This window comes from Lissotriton vulgaris, chromosome 4_1 (genome assembly GCF_964263255.1).
Source record: "Lissotriton vulgaris chromosome 4_1, aLisVul1.2, whole genome shotgun sequence".
In the NCBI taxonomy this organism is placed as follows: Eukaryota; Metazoa; Chordata; class Amphibia; order Caudata; family Salamandridae; genus Lissotriton; species Lissotriton vulgaris.
The window spans coordinates 482,440,586-482,468,261 of record NC_141691.1 but is presented as its reverse complement, the minus strand read 5'-3'; the positions used below and the strand labels follow the sequence as shown (position 1 = coordinate 482,468,261).

Here is a 27,676-nt window from a genome sequence, read left to right as displayed (position 1 = left end):
AAAATTTCTGGGGGGCAAAGGGACAAAGTTGCACGCGTGTGTGTACCTGTGTGTGTGCGCACGCATGTGTCTGTGAATGCAAGCGTGTGTGTGTTATGAGGATGCACGCTGCAAGAGTGGTGAAGCACCTAGGCAAATACTGTATTTTCCCAAATCTTCTTACTTTACTTCTTCAAATCTTACTGCTGCCTTCTGGCCTGGATCTTCAAGGCGGCAGGTATGGTAGGGCCGAGAAGGGGCAGTATGAGACAGCAATCAACAAAGGACGTCTCTCCCTTTGTTCTCAGAAGTTCACACTGCAGGCAGCTGTGGCTGAGATTATAACAATTCCTGGAGAGTTGCTGTGCAACAAAAGTGTAGGGAGCGTGTGGCCTCTGTGGCTATCAGATTGGTCACAGGTAACTGGAAGCAGGTCACAGGTCATGTGCAGTCAGGGCCTTCAGCTTGGGAGAGCTGGGCCCAGGCTCTGGGCACTAATTTCTGAGCGGGGCATGGAATTGTGTGCATTATGGTTATGCCAAAAGCAACTCCCTTCTCCTCTTGCTCCAGCCTTATCATTGTCTCTGCCTGTTCGTTTCTGTATGATTTGCTAATTTAAGTGGTTTTAGTACTTCATTATCACAGGGCAGGTGATATGTTTAACACCTCTTTAGCACTTTTCTTACCCTCCCTTCACCCTCTGACCCCTGCTGGCAAACATCATCAAACACATCATCTGCATTGGCAGCCAAGCTAAATGTCATATGGGTGAGCTGGGGGAGGTCCGAGATGTTTATGTTCAGGGGCCAGTCGCTGCTCATCCAGGTACATAACAGTGAACACAAAGGAACCCCCTGCTGCCTCATTCAATTCACTACCAGCAACGGCGCTATCTTAGCAAAGGATGGCTCTGCCTGCATGGCCATTAAAGGTAGCGCTTTTGCGCGCTAAAGGTCCTGTGAATCAAGGAAGGGAGGTGAGAAATTCTTTTGTCTTCTTGTTCCTCCCACTCTTGTCCCCTGCGCCCCCCTACTTTAAAATCTGGGGGGGGGGGGGGTGTATGTCCCCTGCGTCCCCCACACTTCCTACCCCCAGTCCTTCACTGCGGACGATGCTTGAATAAGAGCATTATTTTGTATCATTACCTTTCAGCACTGCAGGGGAGTTAATGTGTTTTCTTTCTCTCCCTCTTGTGTGCTGCTTCCCTCTTTACTTTTCTCCCAGTCCTACTTAAGGTATTGCTTCCGCCCCCTTACACAGCTCATCTGTGACTTCTTCGTCCGTCCTCATCACACTCACTTGTTTTAATACTCCAGACACCCCTTCTCCTCCTTTGTTGCGTCTCCACACATCTCACCTTGTTGCCCTTTAACTCACCCCTTCCTGCTTGATTTACATTTTTCTTAACTGTTTTGTACCTGCTGTACTATTGTCAGGTGGCTATCTTAATTTGGTGTTACCCATTTCAAGATGGCTGCCTACAAATCTGCATGAGCACACATGTGCAGATGGGGGATCTTAGAAATTGGTATTATTTCAGCAAGCCCTTTCGAATATGGCCTCTGCAGATGCACATAAATCCACCTCAGCTACCTACGAATGGCTTTGTAAACATGTTATAGATATATTCAAAGATGGTTGCCATGGATGTGCATGCAAACATTCATGCACTTGCCTCCCAGGTGGCTGTCTTTGAGTGGTGTTCTTAAAGTAATACACACCGATTAGATGCATTCAAATACGGCTGCTGTGCATTCCTACACTGTGGTCATCTTTACATGGGTTTACCAAAATATTAGAAATGCTTCCAAAGAGGGCCGCCTTGAATGTGTGCACATACTTTGCAGCCAACTTCGATTTATGTTTAAAATATTTTATTCATTCAGTGTGACACATCCAAACTCATGTATAGCAGTATAAGATCAGCAAATGAAAAGGAGCAAAAGTCCGGCATGTCACAACATTTTAGTACAAACATCCCCCACCACCCCAACGACCCGATGCCCCACCCAACTCCCCCCCCACCCACCCCCCCACTGTCCAGTGCGCTACTAACATGCGACCTATCTCCCGAGGCTATAGGTAATTGGAGAGGAGGGCCTCATCCCTCTCACTGATCTCGCGCTAGCGGGCTCGTAAGCCGCAGGAGGCGGAGGTACCTCGGACAGGTGAGCTCCCTGAACTCTGTGAGCAGCAAAGAGTGGAATGGTTGCCACAGTTCATTAAATTGCGTTACATCCCCAGCCATCACCAAAGACAACTTCTCCATACCCAGCACGTGCCAAAGTCTGTGGAGCCAGCCCGTTATCGTGGGTACCGTGTCTGTACGCCAGTGTATCAAGATATTCTGAACTGCAGAGCCGAGTGCAATGGCGATCTGCCTGCCTCTTCTGGACTTGAGGGGATACATTAGGTCATTTGGGAGTCCTAGCAGGGTGTATGCCGGGAAGCGCGGGAGCTCTATGCCGAAATGAGAATCAATTTCATCCAGCACTTCCTTCCAGTAGTCAGTTAAGAGAGGACAGTCCCAGAGAATGTGCGTGAGCGTACCCCGGTGTCCGCACCCCCGCCAGCATGTGTCTGTCTTACTATGGTCGAACTCATGGATCCGCTCAGGCGTATAATACCAGTAAGTGGACACTTTAGTAAAAGTATCTGTGAGGCCCATATGATAGGCTGAGTGGCGTGCCCTATAAGATATGTGGTCCCATTCCTTGGGGCTCAATGTCCTCCCAAGCTCCCGTTCCCATCTAACCCTCCCTGGATTGTGGAAGTGTGTTGAGGGTAGTTGCAAAAACTTATACAGGTCCGAGATTAGTTTCGAGTCCGATGTACGGGACAACAGCCATCTCTCACACGGTGAGAGCATCCTATCCGCCACCTCCCGCACCTGTGGCTGAAGGGCCCAATGCCGAACCTGCATATAACGGTGTCTCTCCGTTTCAGGGAGTGAAAAGTCCTGCCGAAATTGTGTGAACGGGATGACACCCTCGGGGCCATACAGGTGACATAATGCTCTGCATCCTGCCTGCCGCCAATGTGTGAAAGCTCCCTTCTCCATCCCAGGGGTGAAGGCAGGATTATCCACTAGCGGTGAAAGCGGCGAAGGAAATGTGGTGAGGTCATACCTAAGGTAGGTCGCATCCCAGACCCGCAAAGGTACCCTAGTGATGAAGGAGGCGTAGAGATTCTTAGGCCGATGAGTCCGGTGTAGGAACGGTATCTCCTGCAGAGGCCGCCCCGCCACCGCTTGGTCCTGGAAAAGCCAGTGCTTATCCGACTCCCACCTGCACCATTCGACCAAGTACCTCAATTGCGTCGCCTGAAAGTATTTACGGAAGTCGGGAATGCCCAGGCCTCCAGCGTCAGGAGACAAAAGGGAAAGGGTCCTGCGTAACCTAGGCTTTTTCCCCTGCCAAATGAAACGGGCTACGTCCGACTGCAGTTGCTGTATCAACCCCTTCGGCGGCAGCAACGGCAGGGCCCTGAATAAGTAGAGTACTTGTGGCAAAATCGTCATCTTAACGGCAGCAATCCTACCCAACCAGGAGAGGATGCCGCGATTCCAGCGGCCTAGCTCGGTCTTGATCTTGGCACCCAGGGCCAAGTAGTTGGCTGAGACCATGGCTGGCAACGTAGGGGCAATCTGAATCCCTAAATATGGTATCGCCTCTGAGGACCAAAGTAACAGGAACCTATTCTGCAAATATGCCTTGGTATCAGGCGCCAGGGAGATATCCAAAGCCACCGACTTCCCCATATTTACTTTAAAGCCCGAGACTGTGCCGAACACCGCCAGTTCTTCCATACAGGCCGGAAGTGATGTCCGGGGAGTAGCCAATGTGAAGATAACATCATCAGCGTAGAGACTAACCGCATGGGTAAAGCCATCCATCCGTATCCCCTCCACCGCCGGTCGCGTCCGCACCCTTTGAGCGAGCGGCTCCATGTAGAGAGCGAAGAGCAAGGGTGAAAGTGGACAGCCCTGCCTGGTGCCTCTCTCGATGGGGAAGGCTGCGGAGGTGTGGCCATTAACCCGGACCACCGCTGAGGGCTCCTTGTAGCAGTTGAGGATCATAGTGCGAAACCGTTCTCCAATACCCGCCTTCACCAGCACTTGTTCCAAGAAGGGCCAATGCACGCGATCAAACGCCTTTTCTGCGTCAACCGTAAGCATCATCCTCTCACCCGGAATCCGGGACGCCTTTTCCAGCAGGTGGACCACCCGTTTTGTATTATCCACCGTCTGCCGTCCCGGAACAAAACCTGCCTGATCCGGGTCGACAAGGCCAGGTAGATGGAGTGCCAGGCGGCTTGCCAGAATCCCAGTATAGAGTTTCAGGTCGACGTTTAGGAGCGATATCGGCCTATAAGATCCACAGTGTTTAGGATCTTTCCCCGGTTTGGGGATGACCGTAACGGAAGCCCTCAGGAGGTCCGGCGGGATGGCACCAGGTTCCGCGAAGGAGTTGAAAAGGCGGGCAAGGACTGGGGCTAACGACCCGCAGAACATCTTATAGAAGAGGGCCGAGTAGCCATCTGGGCCTGGTGCTTTGCCGTGCTTGAGTTTGGCAATGGCTGTCACTACTTCCTCTATGCTAATGTCCCTGTTTAGGTGGTACGCCTGTAGAGGGTCCAAGGCGGGCAGAGTGACCGAATCCAGGTAGGAGGTCATAGCCGGCACATCCGGCGGGTCACCCGCGTGAGGCTTCCATAGGACCCTCGGAACGCGGCCGAGATGCAGGCATCGTCTGTCACTGCACCGCCCGTGGGGTCAGTGAGTTCTTTCACCAACTGGCTCTGCCTAGTGGCTCGGAGTCTATTGGCCAAAAGCTTGCCACAACGATCCCCCCCAGTATAAAAAGCATGGCGTAGTCGAAGGGCCGCATATTCCGCCCGATCCACATCTAAGGCGGCAAGAAGTTTCCTTGCTTCTTTAAGCTGCCGCCAAATCCTCGGAGCCCCAGTTCTGCGGTGGATCAACTCCAGTTCCCGGACCCTGTCAGTAAGCTCATCCCTCTTTATCCTGCGCTCCCTATTTTCGGCCGCGGAGATTGACAAGAACTCTACCCGGACGACCGCCTTCAAAGCTGCTCACTGAGTGGCTCTGGTGGTATCTGTGTTGTCATTGTGCGCTAAATATTCACGAAGTACCTACTCAATACGGTCTGTTACCGTTTTCCTGTGGAGCAGAGTATCCCGGAGGCGCCATACTCTCGCCGGGGCGGCAGACGGTGGCAGGCAGAAGGATGCCTCCACAGGGGCATGATCCGACAAGGAAATAACCCCTATGTCTACGGCAGACGCTAGGGCCTGCACCGGTGAGGTGACCAGGAGGTGATCAAGCCTCGTGTTGGTCTTGTGCGCGTGGGAGTAGTACGAGTAATCCCTGTCCACGGGGTGCTTGTGACGCCAGAGGTCCTGAAGGTCCACCTCCTCAAGTCTCGCCCTGCAACCAGCTGAGAATTCCCTGACTTGCGGGGAGCGCTGCGCCGACCTGTCGACTACTGAATCAAAGACCATGTTAAGGTCGCCCTAGAGGATAACATGCCTATCCGGCGAGGCTGAAATCTCTTCCACCGCAGACTGCAAGAACCGCTCCTGTTTGTCATTGAGACTATAAAGGGAGCCTATCGTGAATGTAATGCCCCCAACCCGAAACCTATGTGCCAACATCCTCCCTTTAATTTCCGCGAATTTATGGATGTGCTCCCCCCTGAAGTGTCGAGCCACTAGGATCGCTACCCCGGCTGTCTTGGTAGTACCGGAAGAAAAGAACTGCGTCGGAAATTTACAAGAGCGTAGCCTATGTGTGTCTTGTGGTAACAGGTGGGTTTCCGGAAGAAGGCAAATGTCCGCTTGGGTGTTTTCTAACAGGGAAAGCACTGCTCGCCGCTTAACAGGATTATTCAGACCCCTGACATTCAAGGTCACAATTTTAAAGTTATGAGGAGGCATAGGAGGAAATGTATGTAAAGGCGCAAAAGTCCTGCGTGATGAACACAGTGGGTGAGCGTACTCCCCCCAACTCAAACAGCAATGCAGTCTCCCACCAACAGTATGTAACTCCTCTCCCCCCTGTGCAGCGCAGCCTAGTACCAACCACCAGCCCCAATGCGACCAAGTCACTCACCACACCCGCGCCCACCCCACAAACCAACTCCTCCCTATCGTCACAAAGCAAAACCAGCCAACTTCGATTTAATCTGTAATGTTTCAACAAACCCAGTCAAAAGATGGGCATCATGGAAGTACACACATCCACCACAACTATCTAACTCAAAAAAGCATTGTTAAAACAAGCCAAGAGGTTTCACTGCCAAGACATATTTACTTTGTCAATGATGGTTACCTTCAGAAGCAGATAGACACGCAGATTACCGTAGTCAGCTGATCGAAAAGGTAGGGTAGTGGTGAGCATGCACTACAAGGCTAATGCAAGTTACTTGGTTTTCACAATATGATGCATATTATTCAAACAATTGTACTCTTCTCCCATCAGAGGATTTAGCATTAGGGTAGGTAGGATAGCTGAAAAACTCTAGCAATTCTTTCAGCTTTTCAGCTTTTTTTTTACATCTATCATGAAGTCAAAGAGTATTTTGTAAAGGCTACATATCGATGTGTATGTTTCCTTGATCTTGTAGAATGTCCTAGCATCAGATCAGAGACAGCTTTATCAGCTGTTTATATTGAACTGTTATTCAATGTACACTTCACATATACATGGATTATTTTGCTAGAGGCCTCACCTCTGTCAACCATGTGCCAGCCTGCATGATGTATTTTGACACGCCTACTGGGTGCATGGGGCTTTTTTGATGACATTTTGTCTGCCAGCATGAGGGGGCACATTCTCTGAAAATATAATACGGGCAGGCTGTATTTTCATAGTGGATCTTTTGGTATTATTTCAGCTTTTTCAGTGTCGACCAACAAAGTAGGTGTTTGCTTCTTAACAAAAAAACCAAAAAAGAAATACTTGTGAGGTTCTCTTTCTCCTTGCTGATTGGGAACATTTATGGCAAATCTTTCTGTGAGAACCATGTCCTGCATGGTGGTCCTGGGTAGGAAAAAAATGTCTGAAGGCTCTTTCTCACAGAGGGGGGCCTTTGGACATTAGCCAGTGGCCATTTGGTTCTTTGGTGTCTGGCTAAAGACTTCCAGTAGCTGAGATACTTTAGGCTTTACTCTAAAAAAAAAGTGTTTCCTAAAATCTAAATGAAAAGGGACAATTGCAGTTTTGATGAAGCGAGAGAACCTCTGATTTACAATGATTCTCCTACACTACCAAACTGTAAATGATCCTTGCAAGTACCACCAGAGGTCCAACATTTATCCATACTTCCTTCAATCTCAGACACTCTCTCCCTTTTCTCTTTAAATCCTTTCACTACCCTTTGTCAACTCCAAACATTGTTGAAGCCAGGCTTCTCAAGCTTCTCAACCCTCTACTCAATACTCTGTCATACCCTCCACTTTTTCAACAACCTGCTCCACCAATAATCCTACCTCCTGACCTTACAACTAACCCTCCTGACTCCTGTGTATCGCCTCTCACACTCTCCAAAGACTCTTCTTTAAAACCCAACCCCACTCCCCCTCCTTGAGCATCCTCACCACCCCAATCGATCACATTCAAATCCTACATCTCAGGTCACTGCACCAATATCATACAATACTACCACACCACAACACACCTTAACACTGGGACCACCTTTTTCTGTAAAACATCACAAACCTTCACACTATCCCGAATCCCAGAGTACTGTCATACATCTACTATGCATTTCACACTGATACAAATACCTCACATTCTCACCCATCTCTACCTCACAGTCTCCAAACATCAAATACACCAACCAATCAGACCACAAATGCACAACAAGACTCACTCACCTGTCTATCATCATGTTTGAATTCAGAGCCATAAAGACAGACTCTAATGTGCCATCCCAGCACTCATACATACCCCTTCCACATACGCAAATGAAAGCCACTCCACACCACTCTTCATAACCTCACTTCCACACACCAATGCTGCTAATCAAAGGCCACTCCACAGCCCATCTCCACAGTTACAACCAGTCTTTCCACTACCCTCACACACAGAACCTACAAAATTGCCTTCTATGCCTGTTCGACAAGGATAATAACACCCAAAAGCAACTCAATTTCTGTCCTGCTAGAGCTATAACAATCATCAATAGCACACCCTCAACAACCTCCAAAGACAATACTTACGCTACCTCAACACAATATCCTACCACTTCCAAAGGAGATTATTTAAACTGCCTACTGCTAGATGCTTCTTCTATGACCAAAAACAAGTACTGCATCTTCTACCTGTGAACAGACACCAGAACCTGACTTGCTCTTCAAAACGCAATATTAGCTGGAGGAGACATGGCGCTCGCATTCCATGAAGCTGTTCCAAAATCCTTATCATGCTATTACAGAAGCTCTCATTGACAAAAGAGGAGGAAGTTTAGATGTAATACTTAAGGAAACAACAGCTCTCACCAAAATTGAGGACGTTTCCTTACAATGGTGTGAGAGCCTCTTTTCAGATGCAACTCTACCCTAAATTTTGCCTATAACTTTTTCCTTTCTTTACAAGCCACCACCTAATAATGGAACATTTCCATAAACCTTTCTAGATACAGTTTCAAACCTACCTACCAAATATTCACACCTATGCATTCTTGGTGAGCTAAACAAACCTAGTATGCCCAATCCCAGAATTATCCTCACAGGCCTAGACAAGCTCAATCTATAACAAGTTATTCCCAAGTCCACACATATTGCAGGACCCAACTTAGATATAGTTTTTGGCAATTCAAACCTAGTTGTATTCCAAAGGATTACTGTGGTCACATGGTCATACCACCACCTGGTTGTCTTCCAACACAGAACATCATAACCTACCCCAGCAAAACTCAGCTTTTCCACAACTACATATCAACCGTGGAGCAAGCTGAATTTAGAGGACCTTTGAAACCACCTTACTTACAACACAGATGTGGACACAATAAACTCAGTTAAAAATGTCATGGATTGCTACAGAAAGTTTTTGATATATTAATCCCACAGAAAACATCAAAACATACAAAAGGAAAAACTACAGATTTAAAAAAAGATGAAATAACAAGTCACAAAGCTTCGCTGGACTTGGCTTAAAGAAAACAACCATAAAACAAAATATACATACACTGACACTGTCAGCGTGTTAATACCTCTGGATTGATGTGATGCAAAAACAGGTCCACCTCTTGATCGTCTCAATTCTACTTACTAATAAAGCACTGAATTTTGATATGATCAAGTGAGGGAAGTCAAGGAAGGGAACAGCATGGAAGGAGACCTAATAACAAAACACAGGGAAATGATTATTCTCACATTCATAAGGGGTATAAATCTCAACTATATATGTGCTGATACAATGCTTTCTGTGAGTTGAAGTCTAGCGCACTCATCGCAAGCAACAACAGGTGTGCCGATTGCATCAGGGGGAGTAGATTACGGTGCGAGCACGCATTTAGAAGCAGGATTGGAGCAGTTGGGAGAAGGACTCGTTACAGAGCAGGGCGCTGAGGAAGGCAGTTTGCCTAAATGCATTCGCTGCCACTGGGACATTTTAATAAAGCGAGTTACCTGCCTTGAAATCCCTTCTGGCCTCTGATTTCTTCAACTGAAGGGATGCGGTGTGATATTTTCTGCGCTTGCCAGAGGCGCAGCACAGATGGCCCTGCTACATGAAGCGACCCCGATTTTTTGCTGGCACCACGCTGTTCACGGCGTCTACAGGATTCGAGGGATCGAGATATCCGATGTCCGCCAGTGTCTTCATGCCGGCATGGGTGGACTGAGGTATTTTACCTCCATTGGGCGCTATGTCTCTACATGACTGCCCCTGCCCAATCGCGGACTTGTTGGGATTGGCTGCAGCAGTACGAGGGGACTCAAGGCAGTGGCCTTGGAATTTGAAATGCTCTGGGGATTCCTTCACCACCCACCTGCAGGCAAGCACTTACCAACTGTTTTAACTCCCCCACGCCACCAACCCAGTTGTGCTGATACAATGCTTTCTGGGAGTTGAAGTCTAGCGCACTCATCGCAAGCAACAACAGGTGCGCCATTTGCATCAGGGGGAGGAGATTACGGTGCGAGCACGCATATAGAAGCAGAATTGGGGCAGTTGGGAGAAGGACTCGTACAGTGCAGGGCGCTGAGGAAGGCAGTTTGCCGAAATGCATTCGCCGCCACTGGGACATTTTAATAAAGCGAGTTACCTACCTTGAAATCCCCTCTGGCCTCTGATTTCTTCAACTGAAGGGATGCGGTGTGATATTTTCTGCGCTTGCCAGAGGGGCAGCACAGATGGCCCTGCTACATGAAGCGACACAGATTTTTTGCTGGCAACACGCTGTTCACGGCGTCTACAGGATTTGAGGGATCAAGTTATCCGGTGTCCGCCAGTGTCTTGTGACCGGCATGGGTGGACTGAGGTATTTCACCTCAATTCGGCGCTATGTCTCTACATAACTGCCCCTGCCCAATCGCGGACTTGTTGGGATTGGCTGCAGCAGTACGAGGGGACTCAAGGCAGGGTCCGTGGAATTTGAAATGCTCTCGGGATTCCTTCACCACCCACCTGCAGGCAAGCACTTACCGAATGTTTTTACTCCTCCTCGCCACCAACCCAGTTGTGCTGATACAATGCTTTCTGGGAGTTGAAGTCTAGCGCACTCATCGCAAGCAACAACAGGTGCGCCATTTGCATCAGGGGGAGGAGATTACGGTGCGAGCACGCATATAGAAGCAGAATTGGGGCAGTTGGGAGAAGGACTCGTTACAGTCCAGGGCGCTGAGGAAGGCAGTTCGCCGAAATGCATTTGCCGCCACTGGGACATTTTAATAAAGCGAGTTACCTACCTTGAAATCCCCTCTGGCCTCTGATTTCTTCAACTGAAGAGATGCGGTGTAATATATATATAAATATACACACACACACACTTACATAGAATCCACAATCACAATACTTTTGACATTAAATAGAAAGAACAATCCACCAAGGAGTCCTTTAAATGTACGGAACATTTGCATCTGTCCTAACTTTCTAGAAATGTTTGTACTGTAGACAATAAAGAGAAAATTGAACAAAGGTCAACCTCATTCAATACTTCCTTTTAAAGCCTTTTTTCCATAAATCTAATTCCTCGCTCTCTCTACTTGATCACCCCGGATAAATGGCAACATAAAAGAAACAAAACATTATTTTTTTTTTTTGTCCTCATATTCGCCCTTGGTGACCATTTAGTAACGAACAGTTAGAGGAGATGACTGGGACACTGACCCAGATTAACTGGGGGGGATTTTAATGGTTCCTACTGGAGTATCCCACAGTGCCAAGCATCCACACCTCAATCATCGTCAGGTGGTACCAACTGGACTAGCATACTGCTCAATACAACCCAAATCGTAACTGACGTCGCCCTTGTTGGGTATGTATAACAAAAGAGGATCGAGTAAAACGACCCAGCAAGCAGCAGAATCATAGGACATAGGGGTGGGGGGGGAAACCCTTGGTCTTCTGGTCTATGATTACCAGTTCAAAAGTAGCCAAAATCTACTCTTATGTTGGTTACCTACTCTAGCCATGTCCAGTTTGGACATCTGTAACATTGCCGCACGCCAATCAGTAAAGAGAGGAGGTGTCTTATCTTTCCACCGTTTGCATATTTCTCTTCTAGCCAACAAACAGCTATAGAAGACCGACTTTTTACATATGCCGTCAAGCTCTGGTATAATACCAAAGAAAACTAACATGGGGCTAGGGCTGACTTGCGAACCTATTGCTGACGAAAGGGAAGCACAAATTTCATTCCAAAATAATGATATAAACGGACACTCAAAAAACATATGAACATCTGATGCTGCTACCAAGCCACATCTAGGGCATGCCACCTGATCATTATTGGGGAACTTTGATAAAAGCAATGGAGAGTAATACACTCTGTGCAGTGTAAACAAGTGATTACGGCAGAGCCAAGAAGGTTTCACAGTCTCTCCCAGAATCTTAAATGATTTTAGCCACAGACCCTCCACATCGGTGTTGGTGATATATGTTTCCCAGAGCGAGAGGGGTAGCAGGAAATCGCCATCAGTCTCATCCAGGATAAGATTGTACCAAAATGTAATCTCTTTTTTGAAAGGTGGTTTATCCATCAGATGAGTTACTATATTACTATCGATGCCTATTTTAAACCTACCCCTGCCTTGACTATAAGCCTGTGACCAACTCTGAATTTGGAGGTATTTAAATCGTGAGAAACGAGTTCCTAATATTGAGCTAGGGGTCTCCCATGAGAGTAAAATTCCTTCAACAAACAATTCCCCCCATGATGTGAGTCCGGCCTCTCTGACTGGGAGAGCTAAGCTATCCAAAAGCCAAGACGGCGCTCCTGGAGAGTCCCATAGCGGGGCCCTACTAAGATGGTAATCCAATTTGAGTGTTCGTCTTAGATTAGCCCATGTTCTGGCAAGGTCCCTCAAAACCTTTAGTTTAACCTTCTTGAAATACTTAGGGTCGCCAAATTTTAACAAAAAGTTCGTTGCCCCGATTTTTTCCCCCTTAAGAAGTGCTGAAAATAATTTCCCGCACCCAGCATTGTTAGGGGCCTTTAAGAGCATCCTGATATGAGAAAGTTGAAAGGCCCATCCATAGAACTGCAGATCTGGTGCTGCAAGGCCCCCTTTTTCTCGACGACGTCTTATCTTCTTCCAAGATAATCTAGGCGTATGACTATTCCATATGAATCTATTTATTTCGGTTTGGAGTTTGGCAATCAAAGATGGGTAAAAGAAAAGAGGGATAGCATTAAACAAAAACATAATCTTGGGTAAAATAGTCATTTTAACCAAGTTAGACCTGCCTATCAGGGAAATAGGGAGAGCAGACCATAATCTCATCGATCTTCGAGCCTCCTTAGAAACAAAACATTATTATTGAACAAAGTTTTTGCTTCTGTGAATCCTTTTCAATTGTTCATCATCATCCTTATCATAGAATGTTGGTAAATTATGATTTTAGTGTCACGATAATCCAAATCTCCCAGCCTTCAGCTTTAGTCTTTCCAATTCTTTATGTACCACAAACGAAACTTAAATAGAAATGAGTTGAATAGTACCCTGTCTTGTATCCGCTCTAACAGGAAGGCCCATTCAGCAATTATGCAAAGTAACAATTAAATAGTCAACGCTTTGATACACAGAATTATGTATATACCTTCTCTTTTGTCAAGGACCAATGTTACTTGAGCAGGCAAAGTCCGAGAATTCTCTTTCTCTATATATCGAGTCTCCTCTGAGACTATGAACCGCTCCCAGTAGAATACCGGGAACTCACGAAAACGCAAATACGAGATCAGCCGATATTGAATCTTTATCCACGCAAGAGCTAGTTCACCAGAAGATAATCCAAATGGTGCCTTAGCACCCTTATCGCACTGGTGGCAGCTTTCCAATGACTACAGCAAACCTCTTGCTGAACCGAAACGAATAATCTGTAATTGACTGCAGTCAGAAGCTTGCAATATAACCTAGCCCATTCCCCATAACCAATGAAAAGGCTCCATAAAAACAGGAAGTCCTTGCGAGTGATCATGAGAAATGTAGTCTTTACTCATTAATGTGTTTTTCTTAACTCCAGCTAGCTCTCTTTCTTCCAACCACCATATCCAAAGGATTTGAGACACAATGCCATGTTTCTGCATTATCATATCCTTTTGTTCCATCCTTCTGGAAGATTCCATGGCAGCGTTCAATGCACTAATCGCATTCGATGTAAGAGAACTAACAGAATATAAAAGTCATTGATTACTAAAAGCTAAAAAAAAGCTTCTACTCAAGCAGAATCCACAATACAAAACTGTCCTGTGTCCTGTTTTCCTATCAGCCTTAGGGTGGTCTTCCCTCAAACTTTATGGGTCTGATTTACAAAGGGTCTCTGCATTTGTGGCGGAGGCTTTGCAGTCGTTGGGGAGTTTCAGCACTCTGGGCAGAATCTCCACAATGAGAATTCTCATGTTTTTTTCAGTGACTTTTTATGTTTTTTTAACATAAAGTAATAGCTTCTTAGCAAATGTCTGGGGCCAACCCATAATTGTGTATTGCCTTTCGCTGTACATGGCAGGAGGTTGGTTGCACGCTCTGGTTGCAAGCCATGCCCTGTGTCTAACCCCTGGCAGATGGCTAACCGCCATCCAAGCACAGCCTGTGGTCTGGCCCTGTTCCCAAATCCTGCGAGCGGCCAACCCCTTGCAGTTGGACCCACAGACCCTTTTTATTATTTCTTGTTTCCATGTCCTGTGGTACTCCACCAGGGGGCATGCTGGCTTCCAGAGGGGTTCCATGGGACCGCTATGGCCCAAGTAAAAATTGTGTTTTATTTTTGGCCTTGCAGGGACATCCCTCTGACACCTCCCTCCACAAGGGAGGCTAGGGGGTCAGGGTATCCATAAGATGCCTCCTCATGTCATTATTTTATTCATTTATCAGGACTCTGGGATTGAGTCCCCAAGTCCTGTAATGACAGCTCTAACATTCCTTTTCATGTTGCGCCCAGCCAATACTAGTACTCGGTCCAACTGGACTTATCTCAGTCCTGCGGGACCGAGTTGGGTTGAGATGTTCTGAGTAATGATCTAGCTTTCTGCCAAATGTTGTGTAATTCTGTTCTGCAGTTTGTTTACGCATGGTTTGCAGTAAAAATTTATTGGGGAAAAAAGTGTTTTAGAACACACTTTTTTTTCGCCACTTGGTTGGCGGATCACCCCAAAACTTTCCAATCAGGAGCTGAGGAATCCTAACTTATTTTTGGAAAGTTTTGTGAATATTAATCAAACAGTGCCAAAATAATCAGCAAAACAATTAACACTCTTCATATTGAAACTCTTACTTACATATAACTACACAGAGGTGTAGCTGTATTTATTTCTGCATAAATGTATATATTTATATATATGCTGCAACACATTCCAACTTAATGTAGTCGAAAGGACGGCAAGCACTCAGGTATCCGATTTGATAAAATATTTATTGCAAACCCCCCTCACCCCAGACAGACGCGTTTCGCTATACCAGTTTCGTCAGTGTCAGTTTGTGTTCAAAATCAATCTGCATTTAAAGCCCACCGGTCATTGCTCTGTTCATCGACATAGAAGATGGTAAAAATGATGAAAACGGTGGCCATCTTTAAATATATGTATCCACATACATTACAGTTGTTTAACCTGGTGAATAAGTGCTCAAGTGCTTAATAATAAAAACATTGCAACATTTATATATATATGCGTGTGCACGTCTATATACATGTATATATTATTACCTATGACCATAGCTGATAGTGAGGCAGGTGCATTTATAATTGGGGTCAGTCCGCACCTTACAGTGAAAGGACTCCTGGTCTATAGACCTCCTGGCCCACATGCACGCTTTATCTCCAGTCTGTTGGAAGGTATTCCGGAATCCACTCTACAGAAAGATAAATTCCTACTGGTGGGGGACCTTAATATTCACTTGGAGAATCCAATACCCTCGATAGGGGGGCTGTAGATTTATGTGAGGAACTACAGTCATTGCATTTAGGCCTGAATTCCAAGGCCCCTACCCATCAGCAAGGCCATTTATTGGATCCAGTATTTGCCAATTGGGGGGAAGTTGAAGTGAGTACTCCCATCCCTATCCCTGGTCCGACCACTTCTTTGTTCCCTTTGTGGTAAAGATCCCAGAACCTAGAGCCCCTGAGCAACCTGTGCTCAACCACCCGTGTCGCAAATGGGCTGGCTTCTCATAGCTGGAGTTTAACGAAGCTCTGACCATAGGTGGGCAGCCGGGGGGTACCGATGTCGAAACTGCTTGCTGTAATTTAGAAAGACGTATAAGAGAAGCCCTTGACAGCATAGCCCCGCTACGTCTGAATAAAACAGTGAATAGACCACAGAAATCTGTACCTTGGTATAATGACGATTTGTGCCTAGCTGGGGCAGAGTGCAAACGTCTAGAGAGGCAGTGAAGGATAGCCTTTCTTAGTCAGGCAAAGTTGGAATATCATAAAAAGCAGAGAAACTACCATGGGCTTATTAGACGGGCCAAAGCCACTTACTATGCTGAGAGAATTGGGGCTGCAGGAAATTCCACTAAGGAATTATTCAAGATTTATAAGGAGATTTCCTCACTTACATCGTCTACCATTCCCACATAAAGTTCTGGGGAATCCTGCGATCACATTGCGGGTTTCTTCTCAGAAAAAGTGGAAAAAATATACTCTTCCTTTCCGGGAGCCAAAAAAACGGGTGCAGAGTTTGTGGAACCTATCAGTGTTGGGGGAAATCAGAGGCTGGATAGTTTTATCACCCCTCTCCCTGAGTCGCTCTGCAGAATCTGCAGTTCTATAAAGTCCGGCTCACCCAGGGATCCTACCTCACCAAAACTGCTTGGGGAGAGTATTGCCACTCTTGAGCCTTATATCAGGCATCTTCTAGATGTATCATTTAGTATGCACACGGTGCCTGATAGCTGGAAGCAGGCTGTGGTACTGCCACTTCAGAAGAAGCCTAACATCAGCATTGAGAAATTTGATAACCTCCGACCTATCTCGCTGTTACCTTACTTGGCAAAAGTGGCCAAGAAGGCTGTAAACTTACAATTTATGGCCCATGTGGAAGAAGCCAACCTTCTTCATCCCACACAGTTTTCATTCCGGTCACTCCACTCTACGGAGTCAGCTCTACTTATGGTCACTGAGGCCATTAGGCAGGGAGCTGATGAGGGGCAGACAATGGCTCTCATCCTTTTGGACCTGAGCGCCGCCTTTGACACTGTAGCACATTACAACTTGCTGCAGTGTCTGAATAAGGGCGGTGTCTCAGGCGCGGCACTAAAATGGATACAATAATTTCTGACGGAACGCAGTTTCCAGGTCAGACAGGGCGCCCATTACTCTAGAGCTGTGAAACTGGATTAGGGTGTGCCGCAGGGCCCTGCCCTGAGCCCCTCCTTATTTAATCTATATGTATCCCCAGTGGCGAGTATTGTGGAGGGTTTTGGAATCCGGATTGTGTCATGTGAGTGAAGTAGTGTGGCTCACTGGTTAGAGGCGGCAGACCCGAGAGCAGGGGACGGCCCGGGACCAGGGTTCGATTCCCGGCGCGGCAGGTTTCTGGACCAGGGTCAGCGGACTCGATAATTCTCTCGCCTCGGTGCCCACTCTGATCAGCGATCACACTCGGCAACTCTGGGCATTAGCTTGCCTCATCTTCACTAACGGCCCCACCAGACCGCCGGGGATGCCTGGTCTCACCCTGGAGATACCCATTAAGGGACCATCTCTCAGGGAAGCCAGGAAGGGTTTCGCAGCGGTCGAAGCGCCTTGGGACCCTACGGGTAAGTAGTGCGCTATATAAATGCCTATACATTTACATTTACATGTGCCAATGACACGCAGCTGGTTATCTTGCTATCACGGGCACCAGATCTGGCTGCCTCCAACTTCACAGCATGCATGCAGGAACTTGCCTCCTGGATGGCCAACAACTGCCTGAAGTTGAACGGTAGCAAGACAGAGGTGCTCATGGTAGGGGGGGCGTCTGTGTGGTCATCGGCATGGTGGCCGTCCTGCTTAGGCCCAGCCCCGAGGCCGTGCGCCCAGGCTAAGAACCTGGGTGCATGGGTAGATTCGGATCTTACATTCGAACATCAGATCAGACATGTGGTGGGGACTTGTTTTGGTGTCCTTAAAGGTCTACGCAAAACTATGGACCTTCTTCCTATAGAAGCTAGGAGGATGCTGGTGCATGCTCTTGTCACCTCGTGATTAGATTATGGCAATATACTGTATCTAGGTGCAAAAACAACAGTTGATGGACAGAATGTAGAACAATGTCATACATTTACCCCAGTACAGAGATCTGGGCCTAAATCCATCATATACTGTATCTAGGTGCCATGGTCAAGAGTCTTGACCGGCTTCAGGTGTTGCAAAATGCGGCAGCTCGGTTGGTCCTTAGGCTTCCAAGAAGGGCGCTTTCAAAAGGGCCTTGGACGCTCTTCACTGGTTCCTGTCAGGAAGAGAATTGTGTTTAAGGCCCTCTGTACGTGCCAGCGCATCACTCAAGGCATTGGGCCTAGGTACCTGCAGAACCTCATCACTGTCTACAGGCCCGACCGGTCCCTTAGATCCACTGGGACTGTCCTGATGGTGATCCCAAAAGTCAAGAGAGCACGAATGGGTTGCAGATCATTCCGGCTCTTGGCGGCCAGGAGCTGGAATAAACTCCCTCTTGAGGTTCGGTTAGAACCTTCTGAGACCAGGTTCAGAAGAGAGCTTAAAACATACTTGTTCCTTCACTAATGGGCCTGGGCGTTTTGGTCTGGGTATGGGGTTCTGGGATCTCCCACTTACTACAGCGCAGGGACACGCCGGTGGGCATAACCAGGCGCTTTACAAGCTTCCCTCAATAATTATTTGTAATGTATATGTTTATATGTGTGTGTGTGTATATGCATGCACGTATGTATTTTTTTTAAAGAAATAAGTCCTTCCACTTCTTCCCCTCCTTCCACGTCTCATCCCAAACATTTCAGACTACAATTGACTCCCAAACAATATTTCCAAACTCTTTTCTTTGTATCCTACTCATCCAACTGAAAGGCACACATGTACACCACTCTCATTAGCATTTCACATCTTCCCTCTACTAATCCACATCAATGAATCTATCCCTATTCAATCAAAAGTAAATCCATGAGATGACCTGAATATCAACAAACTTAACACAACTAATCCTACATGGAAAAGAAAGCACATACTACTAATCTACAACCCACTTACCTCTAACCTTGGGTTCCAGAGAAGCGTACTAGTCGCCGCAAAGCAGTTCACTGCCTCTTCTGGGTCAGTAATGTCACGTGGCCCATGGTAACATTGTCGTCTTCCCTAAGTTGGCTTGAGCATGCTGCAGACTGTCTGCTGCTTTGCACATGTTACTATACAAGTTTATTATGCAAATGCCTCTTGATATTTTCACATGAGAACCTACTGCTATGTTCACGCTTGATGAAGCTGTTGTTTGGGAATATGTACTTTGGTCTTATTGGAATACACATATAGGTAGCACACACTTGGAGAGGGACCTATACAGGGAAAGAGCATGACAGCATCTATGATGTAGATCTACCATCTATAGACTGAGTAACGGGGTCTGAAGATAACTTGCAGAGATCTTCTATAATATAATCATCCTTCTTCTGTATAAGGGGAGCAAGGTTAGGCTACGCTGCCTCTCACTATGATAGCTCCTTTTATGATTTACGGACTACTTGCTATGTTGACCATATTTGTGTTATACATTTTTTGATTATTGTGGCACATATGATGCATATTAGAGCACTTTAGTTAAAATAACTATTTTAAACTTGTTCGTGTCTCTGTCAGATCTTATTGTGGACAAGTACAAGAGTGTGAGTGAAAGTGTGTGTCCTGCAACTGTGATTCCTGAGAGAGTCAGGAGTGTTGTGTTCTGGGGTGTCTAATCACGTGTTTGTCTGTGAGTGAATAGGAGAGCAAGGGAGACACTATGGCTAATTGGTCCCAGCCTCATGGGTACTAAGGTGGTAGGATCACTCAGTCCCTATACACTAAGGTTCAATAATCCTATGCATAGTTCTGTGTTTGTGCAGAATCCCTGCAACAGTAAGTGTTATATATGTAGCTACAATTTACAACTGCAATTACCTGAAAGCTTATCAAGTTACTCCAGTTCCTCATAGGTTGTGCAATTTGCATTTTACCAAGAGTATCTTGCAAATCACCACATTTCATGTCCAGACTTTATGAACCAAGGGCCAGATGTAGGAAGGCTATTACCGGTCGGTAACGGCCGAAATTAACGAATTTCGGCCGTTACCGACCGGTAATAGGCTTTTCTGATGTAGGTGGCCAATTTACAGATTCGGTAAATACCGAATCGGTATTTACCGATTCGGTATTTACCGAATCATCCTTTACCGATTCTGTATTTACCGAATCTGTAAATGACATGTAGGAAGCACTTTGAAGAGTGCTTCTGTGACTTAAGGATTCGTTATTTACTACCAACTATTCGTTGGTGGTAAATAAGGAATACCTCTGTAAATGCAAATCTGTGCACTTACACCAGTGCCATGTGACAGACACACATGCCCTTAGGGCATGTATGTGTGCCACATGTGCACACAAACACTATTCAGGGGTGCAACAGGGTGTCAAAGTGCCACCCTGCCACCCTTGACTCTTTCCCTATTTTATCGAATCGGTATTTACCGATTCGGTAATTGACATTCATTCCTATGGGCCTCCAGGCCCATAGGAATGAATGTCAATTACCGAATCGGTAAATACCGATTCGGTAAATACCGAATCCTAACGATTCGGTAATTTTTACCGAATTTTTATCTACATAGCATTTACCGATTCGAAAATACTGAATCGGTAAAATTCGGTATTTTCAAATTGGTAAATGCTATTTACCTACATCTGGCCCTAAGTCACAAGTTCAGTATGTCCAACTTTGTGTAATAAAAGTTTACAAATGTTTTCCTTGGAAACATGGAAAGGTTCTTTAAGGCTTGAAACAAGCCATGTGCACCATGGCCCTATATCCATCCTAATCATGGCCACAAAGTGATACAATTCTAGAAGGTGGTAAGGTGAGGGTCAGCTTATTTACAGCATCAACAATTTTCTCTCAAAAATGAACTTTCAAATGTTGCACCATAAGAGCAATATGCGTTACTTAAAGATATAGCGTCGGTTAAAACAAAACTACAAAATAGTGTATTCCCTACAGATCTTTTATATGATTTCATAGAGGAACAACCTAGAGCTTTGCTAGAAGACGAGAATGATAATTGTCTTATTTCGTTATGTTCACCCTTCTGATAACATTATGTGAATAGTGGGCAATGTTGTGTTTTTATTTCAGGCCTCATATCTAGACTGAAGTACCCGGTGTCCTCACAGAAGAAGAATGCGCCGTCGACGGCTGGTCTGGGCTATGGTAAAGATTATAACATTTGAATAATGGTTGTAGCATCTGTGCCAGTAAAACCTTTGACGCACCGGTTGCCTGGCACGCCGGTGTGCAGCGTGGCACATACGTTTGAACATTCACCAGTTAACGTGTGTTGCTCCTATAAACATGTCGTTTTTAAAGTTGATTGGTAAACTCTTGTGCCTAAACTAGTAGGCACTTTACAGAATAATGAAGCTGGTTACCTGTGTTACGACTAATATTTAATTTAATCATGTTAGAATATATTGTTTATTCATGTGCCTTATCCCTCAATCCTTACTTGTCGTGGATTGCAAACGCAATGATTGCTGGGGAGGCTAAGAGTGTCTATCTGCCTCCTACAGACATTCGAGAAATAGCAGTTTGCTACTTTCTTACACCTGACATTTTGCCTCATTTTGTTCCTTCATATTTTGCTAAGTAAACGAACATGTCCCTAAACACTAGTTTGATATGTTATGTCTATGCACACAATTAAGTCCCAACCGCTACCTTTAAATTTTGTATAAAAAACAAAATCCACCAAACAGATAGTTGTCATTGTCTGAAATAACCCATTTCGTTTCCAAATACCAGCTTTCTTGTTAGTAAACACAAGTTTAGTCCCCAAGCATCTGACTGTGTTTTTTCATCATGTTCTCATGTGTGTTGGTGCTAGTCATGAGCATACTTTCTCACATGCCCATGTATCTCCGTCACATGTCAGGAATGTAAACAATAAACCAAGGAAAGTCATCAAATGTCAACATTGACAACATTATGCCTTTGAAGATCATTAGAATCTAGGAAGGAGGCCATGAGTGGAATCTGTTAGGCCTTCACCATCATCAAGCGTAGGATAACCATCACTATGTCTAAGATGTTAACCATTGTACCAAGGATGCACACAATATGCTGAGAATTGGCTCCACAGGAAAGGGTCCAATTAAACGAGGGCTAATCATCCCTATGATGAGATTTTCAAAATGATGACAAGGAAGGCCATTTATATATAGAGCACAGTTTATGAAAACGTAGATCACACTTTTGCAAGCATTAAACCCAATGTCACAACTTAGGATTGCAACATTATGCCAAGTATGCCCATTATAATGCCAAGGATGGAAACAATATATCTAGGATGCCCACAATATAGGAGGGATGCCATTATGCCAGTGATGGCCACCCTTATGCAATGGAAAATCCACAACTATGCTTGGGATCGCTATCACTGTGTCAGATATTGTCACCATTATGTAATGGCACAATGTAAATAATATAGTCCCAGAGTGGCCACCTACTCCCTCCGCTAGTGTGGAATGGAGCGAGGATTGTTGAGCTAGGAAGCAGTTCCTCCCTTAGCCCTAATCCCTCACATACCCCCTTGAGGCCTCCAAGACACTATTGTATCTACACTTCTTCCCTGATTCTCACAAAATTGCCGTTCACTAAGGTGCAACAGGAGTAAAAGATTCAGCGAACACTCAGACTATCCTAGACTTCTATGATCTCTGTAATGCCTTGTGTGGGACAGATTCACCCATCGTTAACCTTAGTCCTCTCTCTCTCTTGAGACTACTGTAGCCATAAATATAAAGATATAAAGAGGAAGGCCAATGGCCCTATTCCTAGTCACTAGGCGCAAGCCAGGGAGGTTATAGCCACATTCACCTGAGATAGGAACATTCTGGCTATTTTGGTGTGGAGCAATCCCCAGCAGAGGACACCTTGTAAGGTTTTTTTTTCATTGATTTCCAAGCAAAGTTAAGAAGCATCGCTACCATGCAAGGCAGCTTATGTATAAAAATAACCAAAACAAAACCAACTTGTGTTTGATCAACACAGGGGGACAGAAGCAGTACATATACGGTCAAAGGTTGTACATCTGGACTGATAAAACGTTCATATGTAGAAATCTAATCTGCTCCAGTTTGAAGGTTAGCCATGGCTTGCTGGTGCAAGAATTGACGCAAGGGCTCCCAGATGTCTTTGGGCTTAGACGATGTAGGGAGTTCTTCTGCATATAGTTCCAATTTTCTTTGCAGTGTATCAGATCTTTAAGCCAATGGTCAATTTTTGATGCTTGTACTCCTCCCCACTTAATAGCGACGTGACGTTTGCCCATTAGTAGCGCAATTTGCATGAATTTTCCCAATGCCCCTTTCACATGAGGAACGTAACACAGTAGACATACCAGTGGTGTACATTGCAATTCTGACCCAGACATGTCTCGTATTCGTTGTACCACCTGCCTCTAAAATCGTGCCACCCTCTCACAGTTCCAGGCGAGATGCATAAAATAATATAATAATAATTATCCACATTTGTAAATCGCACAATCACCTGTAAGGGTCTCTAGGCGCTGGAGGCCGTCAGGAAGATTAAGCAAGCCATTGCCCAGAGTCACATGATGCTGGGCTAGTCTGCCGCTGGTGCTGGGGATCAAACCGTGATCTCAGGGGGCCCGCCTCTTGTGTTACTGATATAGCAATGTGATGCATCAAAGACATTCCTGGGGCATATATAGGTAATTTGTTAGTGAGCTGGCCTATTGATTGCCACTCTGCAATTGTAGTATCTAGCGTGTTTATTTTGGTTTTTGGAGTTCCTCATCGCCCGTGAGTAAAAAGACTACAAAAAGGGGTCCGGTAGGCGTCGACCTCCTCAACTGCTACATGTGGGGTGTAGGCATGAGGGTGCAACCAGAAATATGCATATTGCACCTGAGCACTTAGATAGTATATGTATGGGTCTGGCGCACTAAATCCTCCTCTATCATAGTCGTTAGGTTTATGGTAGAGAGAGCTGATTGTCAGTTTACAGGAAAATATGAGTTAGGGGAGGAGGGACAGTACCCTCCCTACCAGGCCAGGGCACAAGATCCAAAGAAAATAGAGCAACAGATGCCAAGGTGCATGCATTAGATCAATATAAAGACGGAAAGTATCTAAGGACCACTGTACCGCAACACCTGTAAGTCCCACAAAAATGTATGTTCACTTGCTGCTCACCTCTATAGGTTAGCTACCAAACAACCCAACATAAAGATATTTTTTTATAATTAAGAGAGGCTACACACAAAGTAAAGTATGCAAATAATCAGATTTGCTACGTTGGTCAAAAGATTTCTTATTTTTTTAATTCTATACTCATCTACATACATGAACAAGAGCACAGTCAATGTGTTTCACCCAAAATAGAGCTTCATCAGGGCTGCAACAAATAAAAACACACCAAACAATTTACAAAGTAAGTCTTGGACAGAATACCGCACCTATTGTTAACTATTTTTGTGTCATGCAAGGATCAAGAGAAACAATACCTCTTAGTTTCTCAAACGTGAGATAAAATTCACACAAATAATTAGCCTGGGGTTGATCAGCACACACTAGTTCATGAGGTCAAAATTGCAGACATTTGCGATGGAATTTTTTAAGAAATCCTTTATTCTTTATTCTTTTAATCTCCACAAGGTAGCCAACGCGTTTTGTCCTTTTATAGGACTTCTTCAGGGCTCAAGCAGGTGTCATTCATGTACACTGTTGTATAAACTTCATAATACTTTTGAGGCAAGAATTCTTTATTCTGCATCAGGGGTGCAATATTTCAATGGCTCCAATTGTTGGAATGCATGCAATTGTACTAATCCAGTTTATTTCATTTTTTTCTGGCCAATGTAGGCCACCGCATCTATTAGACGCGACCACGGCGACAAACCGCTCTCCTCCAAATTTTCTCTGTCTGGGATGTCAAAAACAAATAGAAGCACAACTTTTTTTTAAAATGTAAAATGCAATATCACACAGATTTTGTTATTTTCATTTATAACCAGCATTGTTACATGACCAACAGTAATACAATAAAGAATACAAAAAAAATTCATTATTGTATACTGAAACCCCACAATAAAAAAACAAAAAAAAACAAGCATGCACAAGATAACAAGTTAGCACTCACCAGTAATCTTGCAGAAAATGGGGTTTACTATGATCACATATATAATCAGAGCTCATAATAGCTCAACTAAATCATTGAAAGTATTATATGAGTTCGCCTAGCTCGGAATCACCATGGGGCTCCTGAACCCACTGGATTGATGCATAATGTTTACACTCATAATACTACCCCATATCTTTTCTTTAATCAGAAAGTGGTAGGGGAATTGCAATACATACTAGATCTGATTTTAGAGGTGAAGACTATTAAAAGGACAAGAAAGGTAGATGGGTGGTGGTGCGGTCACTTACTTACTGAGGGTCTCTCCTTATATTAGCATCAGTTTATGCACCACACCAGGGTCATGAATTTCTCCTTAGAGAAACAATGAATACTATACTATGGTTTGGGCATTGAGACAACTGATATTTTGGGGCAACCTTGAACTAGTTATGGATGGGACACAGGAGAAAATGCAAAATAGATGTAAGGGTATGTAGGAAAGTGCCAGTTTCTGAAATGGTCACCACTACTTTCTGCCTGGTATCTGATGTAATATTGACAGAAGTGCACTGGGTTCCTACTACCCAGGTCCCCAGTGCCCGGTCTCTTTCCCTAAACTGTACAATTGTTCCCTCAATTGGCAATACCTTTAGCATTCCCAGTAAGTACCTAGTAAGTGGTACCCCAGGTATCTAGGGCAGGGAGGCTAAAGAGGGTCCCCAAAGGCTATAGCATGTATCGTGCCATCCTAAGGGTCCCCTCAGCACCAACATGCAAACTGCCATTGCAGGCTGATTGTTTCAGGGCAGACAAAAGTAAAAACAAATGACATTGCATACATCTCTGTGTGCCATGCCTGCAGACACTAGATGTAGTATAGATAAGCCACCCTTACAGCAGGTCCTACAACCCTCAGGCAGGATGCACTATACTACATGTGTGGGCATATCTGCATGAGCAGATGTGCCCTTGTGATGTCTAAGTCAATTCGTAGATTTCACAAGTGAACAGGGAAGCCATTTTAAGTACACGTGCTGGACCTTGGCAAAATCGATTTCCCCAGCTACACAATGGCTTCACTGAAATCTTTGGTGTTTTGTATCAAGCACCTTCTGTTAATAAACCCACATTGATTCCAGTGGTGGATTTATTAATACATGCACCCAGAAAGCACCTTAGAGGTGCCCCCTGACAACCTACCAGCCTCTAGTGTGCTTGTTGACCAGCCTCCCACCCCAAACAGTTTTCTGACCCCACTTCAGGTGAGAACCGACTCACTCTGAGGGCAGAAACAATGCCTGATCTGGCCTGAGGTGTAGCCACCTCCTCCAAGCAGCATGGCTAAGTAATCAGCATACCAATGCAGGAGGCTTCAAAGGCCTCTGCCACCTTTGCTATGTGACCATGGCTTCCTCAGACAGGAGGATGACCTAAGAAGAAGATGAAGGACAAAGAAGAGCAGCAACTAACTTGGCACCAACCATACCGGCCTGCCTACTTTCCCCGACAATTGCACCAAAGATGACTCACCCCGCAACTGCTGTGCCTCCAACACCCTGGGAAGACTGCCAGCACTTCAAAAAGCAACCAGCATCTCCTCTGGAGTAGTGGAGCTACTTCCCTGCACCCTGGAGGCACCTAAGAAGAACGGGGAGGACTCAAGACCATGAAAACAAAAAGAAAACACTATCACCTTGGTCATTCAACTACAATAAAAAACAACTAAATCTGAATATAATGTATATCTGGAAAGAAAAAACAATAAAAAGATCATTCTCAATTAGACTTCCAAGATGATGTGTATGGGTATACAGATTCTCATCTTATTATAGGCATCTATTCGTACAAAACAGTGCTGTAAGATGAAGAAAGGAGGTTAGTAATATGTAAACATTCTCATAAATTCCCCCAATAGTATAAAGATCTTTGACTGTTGATATGTGATACATACCATAAATAATAATGATCCTTGCCTCTCAGGGGGTGAACCACTTTCTAGGACTCATAAGGCCCCTGTTAAAAAACGGCAAACAATAACAACAACAAGAAAATGAATAGGAAAAGAAAAATAATGTAGTTTGGATACAACCCATACACCTTTAATCTTCCAATTTGATTATCTCAACTTTCAACCCTTTCCAACTAAGTAGCAGAAATATCAGCTCCAAAGAAAAACTGCTGGAAATTATAGGCTCAATTCATATATCCAGAAATATTTACCTCCAAACTTAATTATTCCAGACAAAATGTAACTGGGGGTGCGTGGCCAAGATGTTGTCTTGGTAGGACGCATATTTGGAGCTCTCCGCTCCCACTGGGTCCTCTAAGCACTTTTAACGGGGCGAGAGTGTCAGTATCTGCGGAGAACCTACACGGTGCAGTGCCGCTCCACAGAGAAGCCGAAGCAGCGGCTCTTCCACGCCGGTGCCGACCGCACTGCCGCAGTGGGAACGCGCAGTGAAGCAGCTGGGTGTACGGAGGAGCTCTCATCGATCCCCAGAGGAAGGGCAGATTGCCGGCACCATGCATGCAGCGGCCCCTAAGAGTCTCCGGGGGCTGCTGCTGCATGAAACCAAGAGGTGTCCCTTACAGCCCGTTGCAACAGATCCTGCTTGGCATCGTAAGGGAGGTCCGGGCAGTGATGCTCACACGAGGTCCTGGCACAG

General features: G+C 45.4%; 1 protein-coding gene across 2 annotated transcripts in view; it reads left to right on the top strand.

Moving 5' to 3' along the window:
- The window catches only part of BTK (Bruton tyrosine kinase), a 487,200-nt gene that overhangs the window by 352,279 nt on the left and 107,245 nt on the right, over positions 1 to 27,676 (top strand). For both annotated transcript variants that reach the window (XM_086964641.1, XM_086964642.1), the window contains exon 13: positions 21,003 to 21,077. In XM_086964641.1, the coding sequence (XP_086820767.1) occupies positions 21,003 to 21,077 (75 nt within the window). The remainder of the gene's footprint in view (positions 1 to 21,002; positions 21,078 to 27,676) is intronic.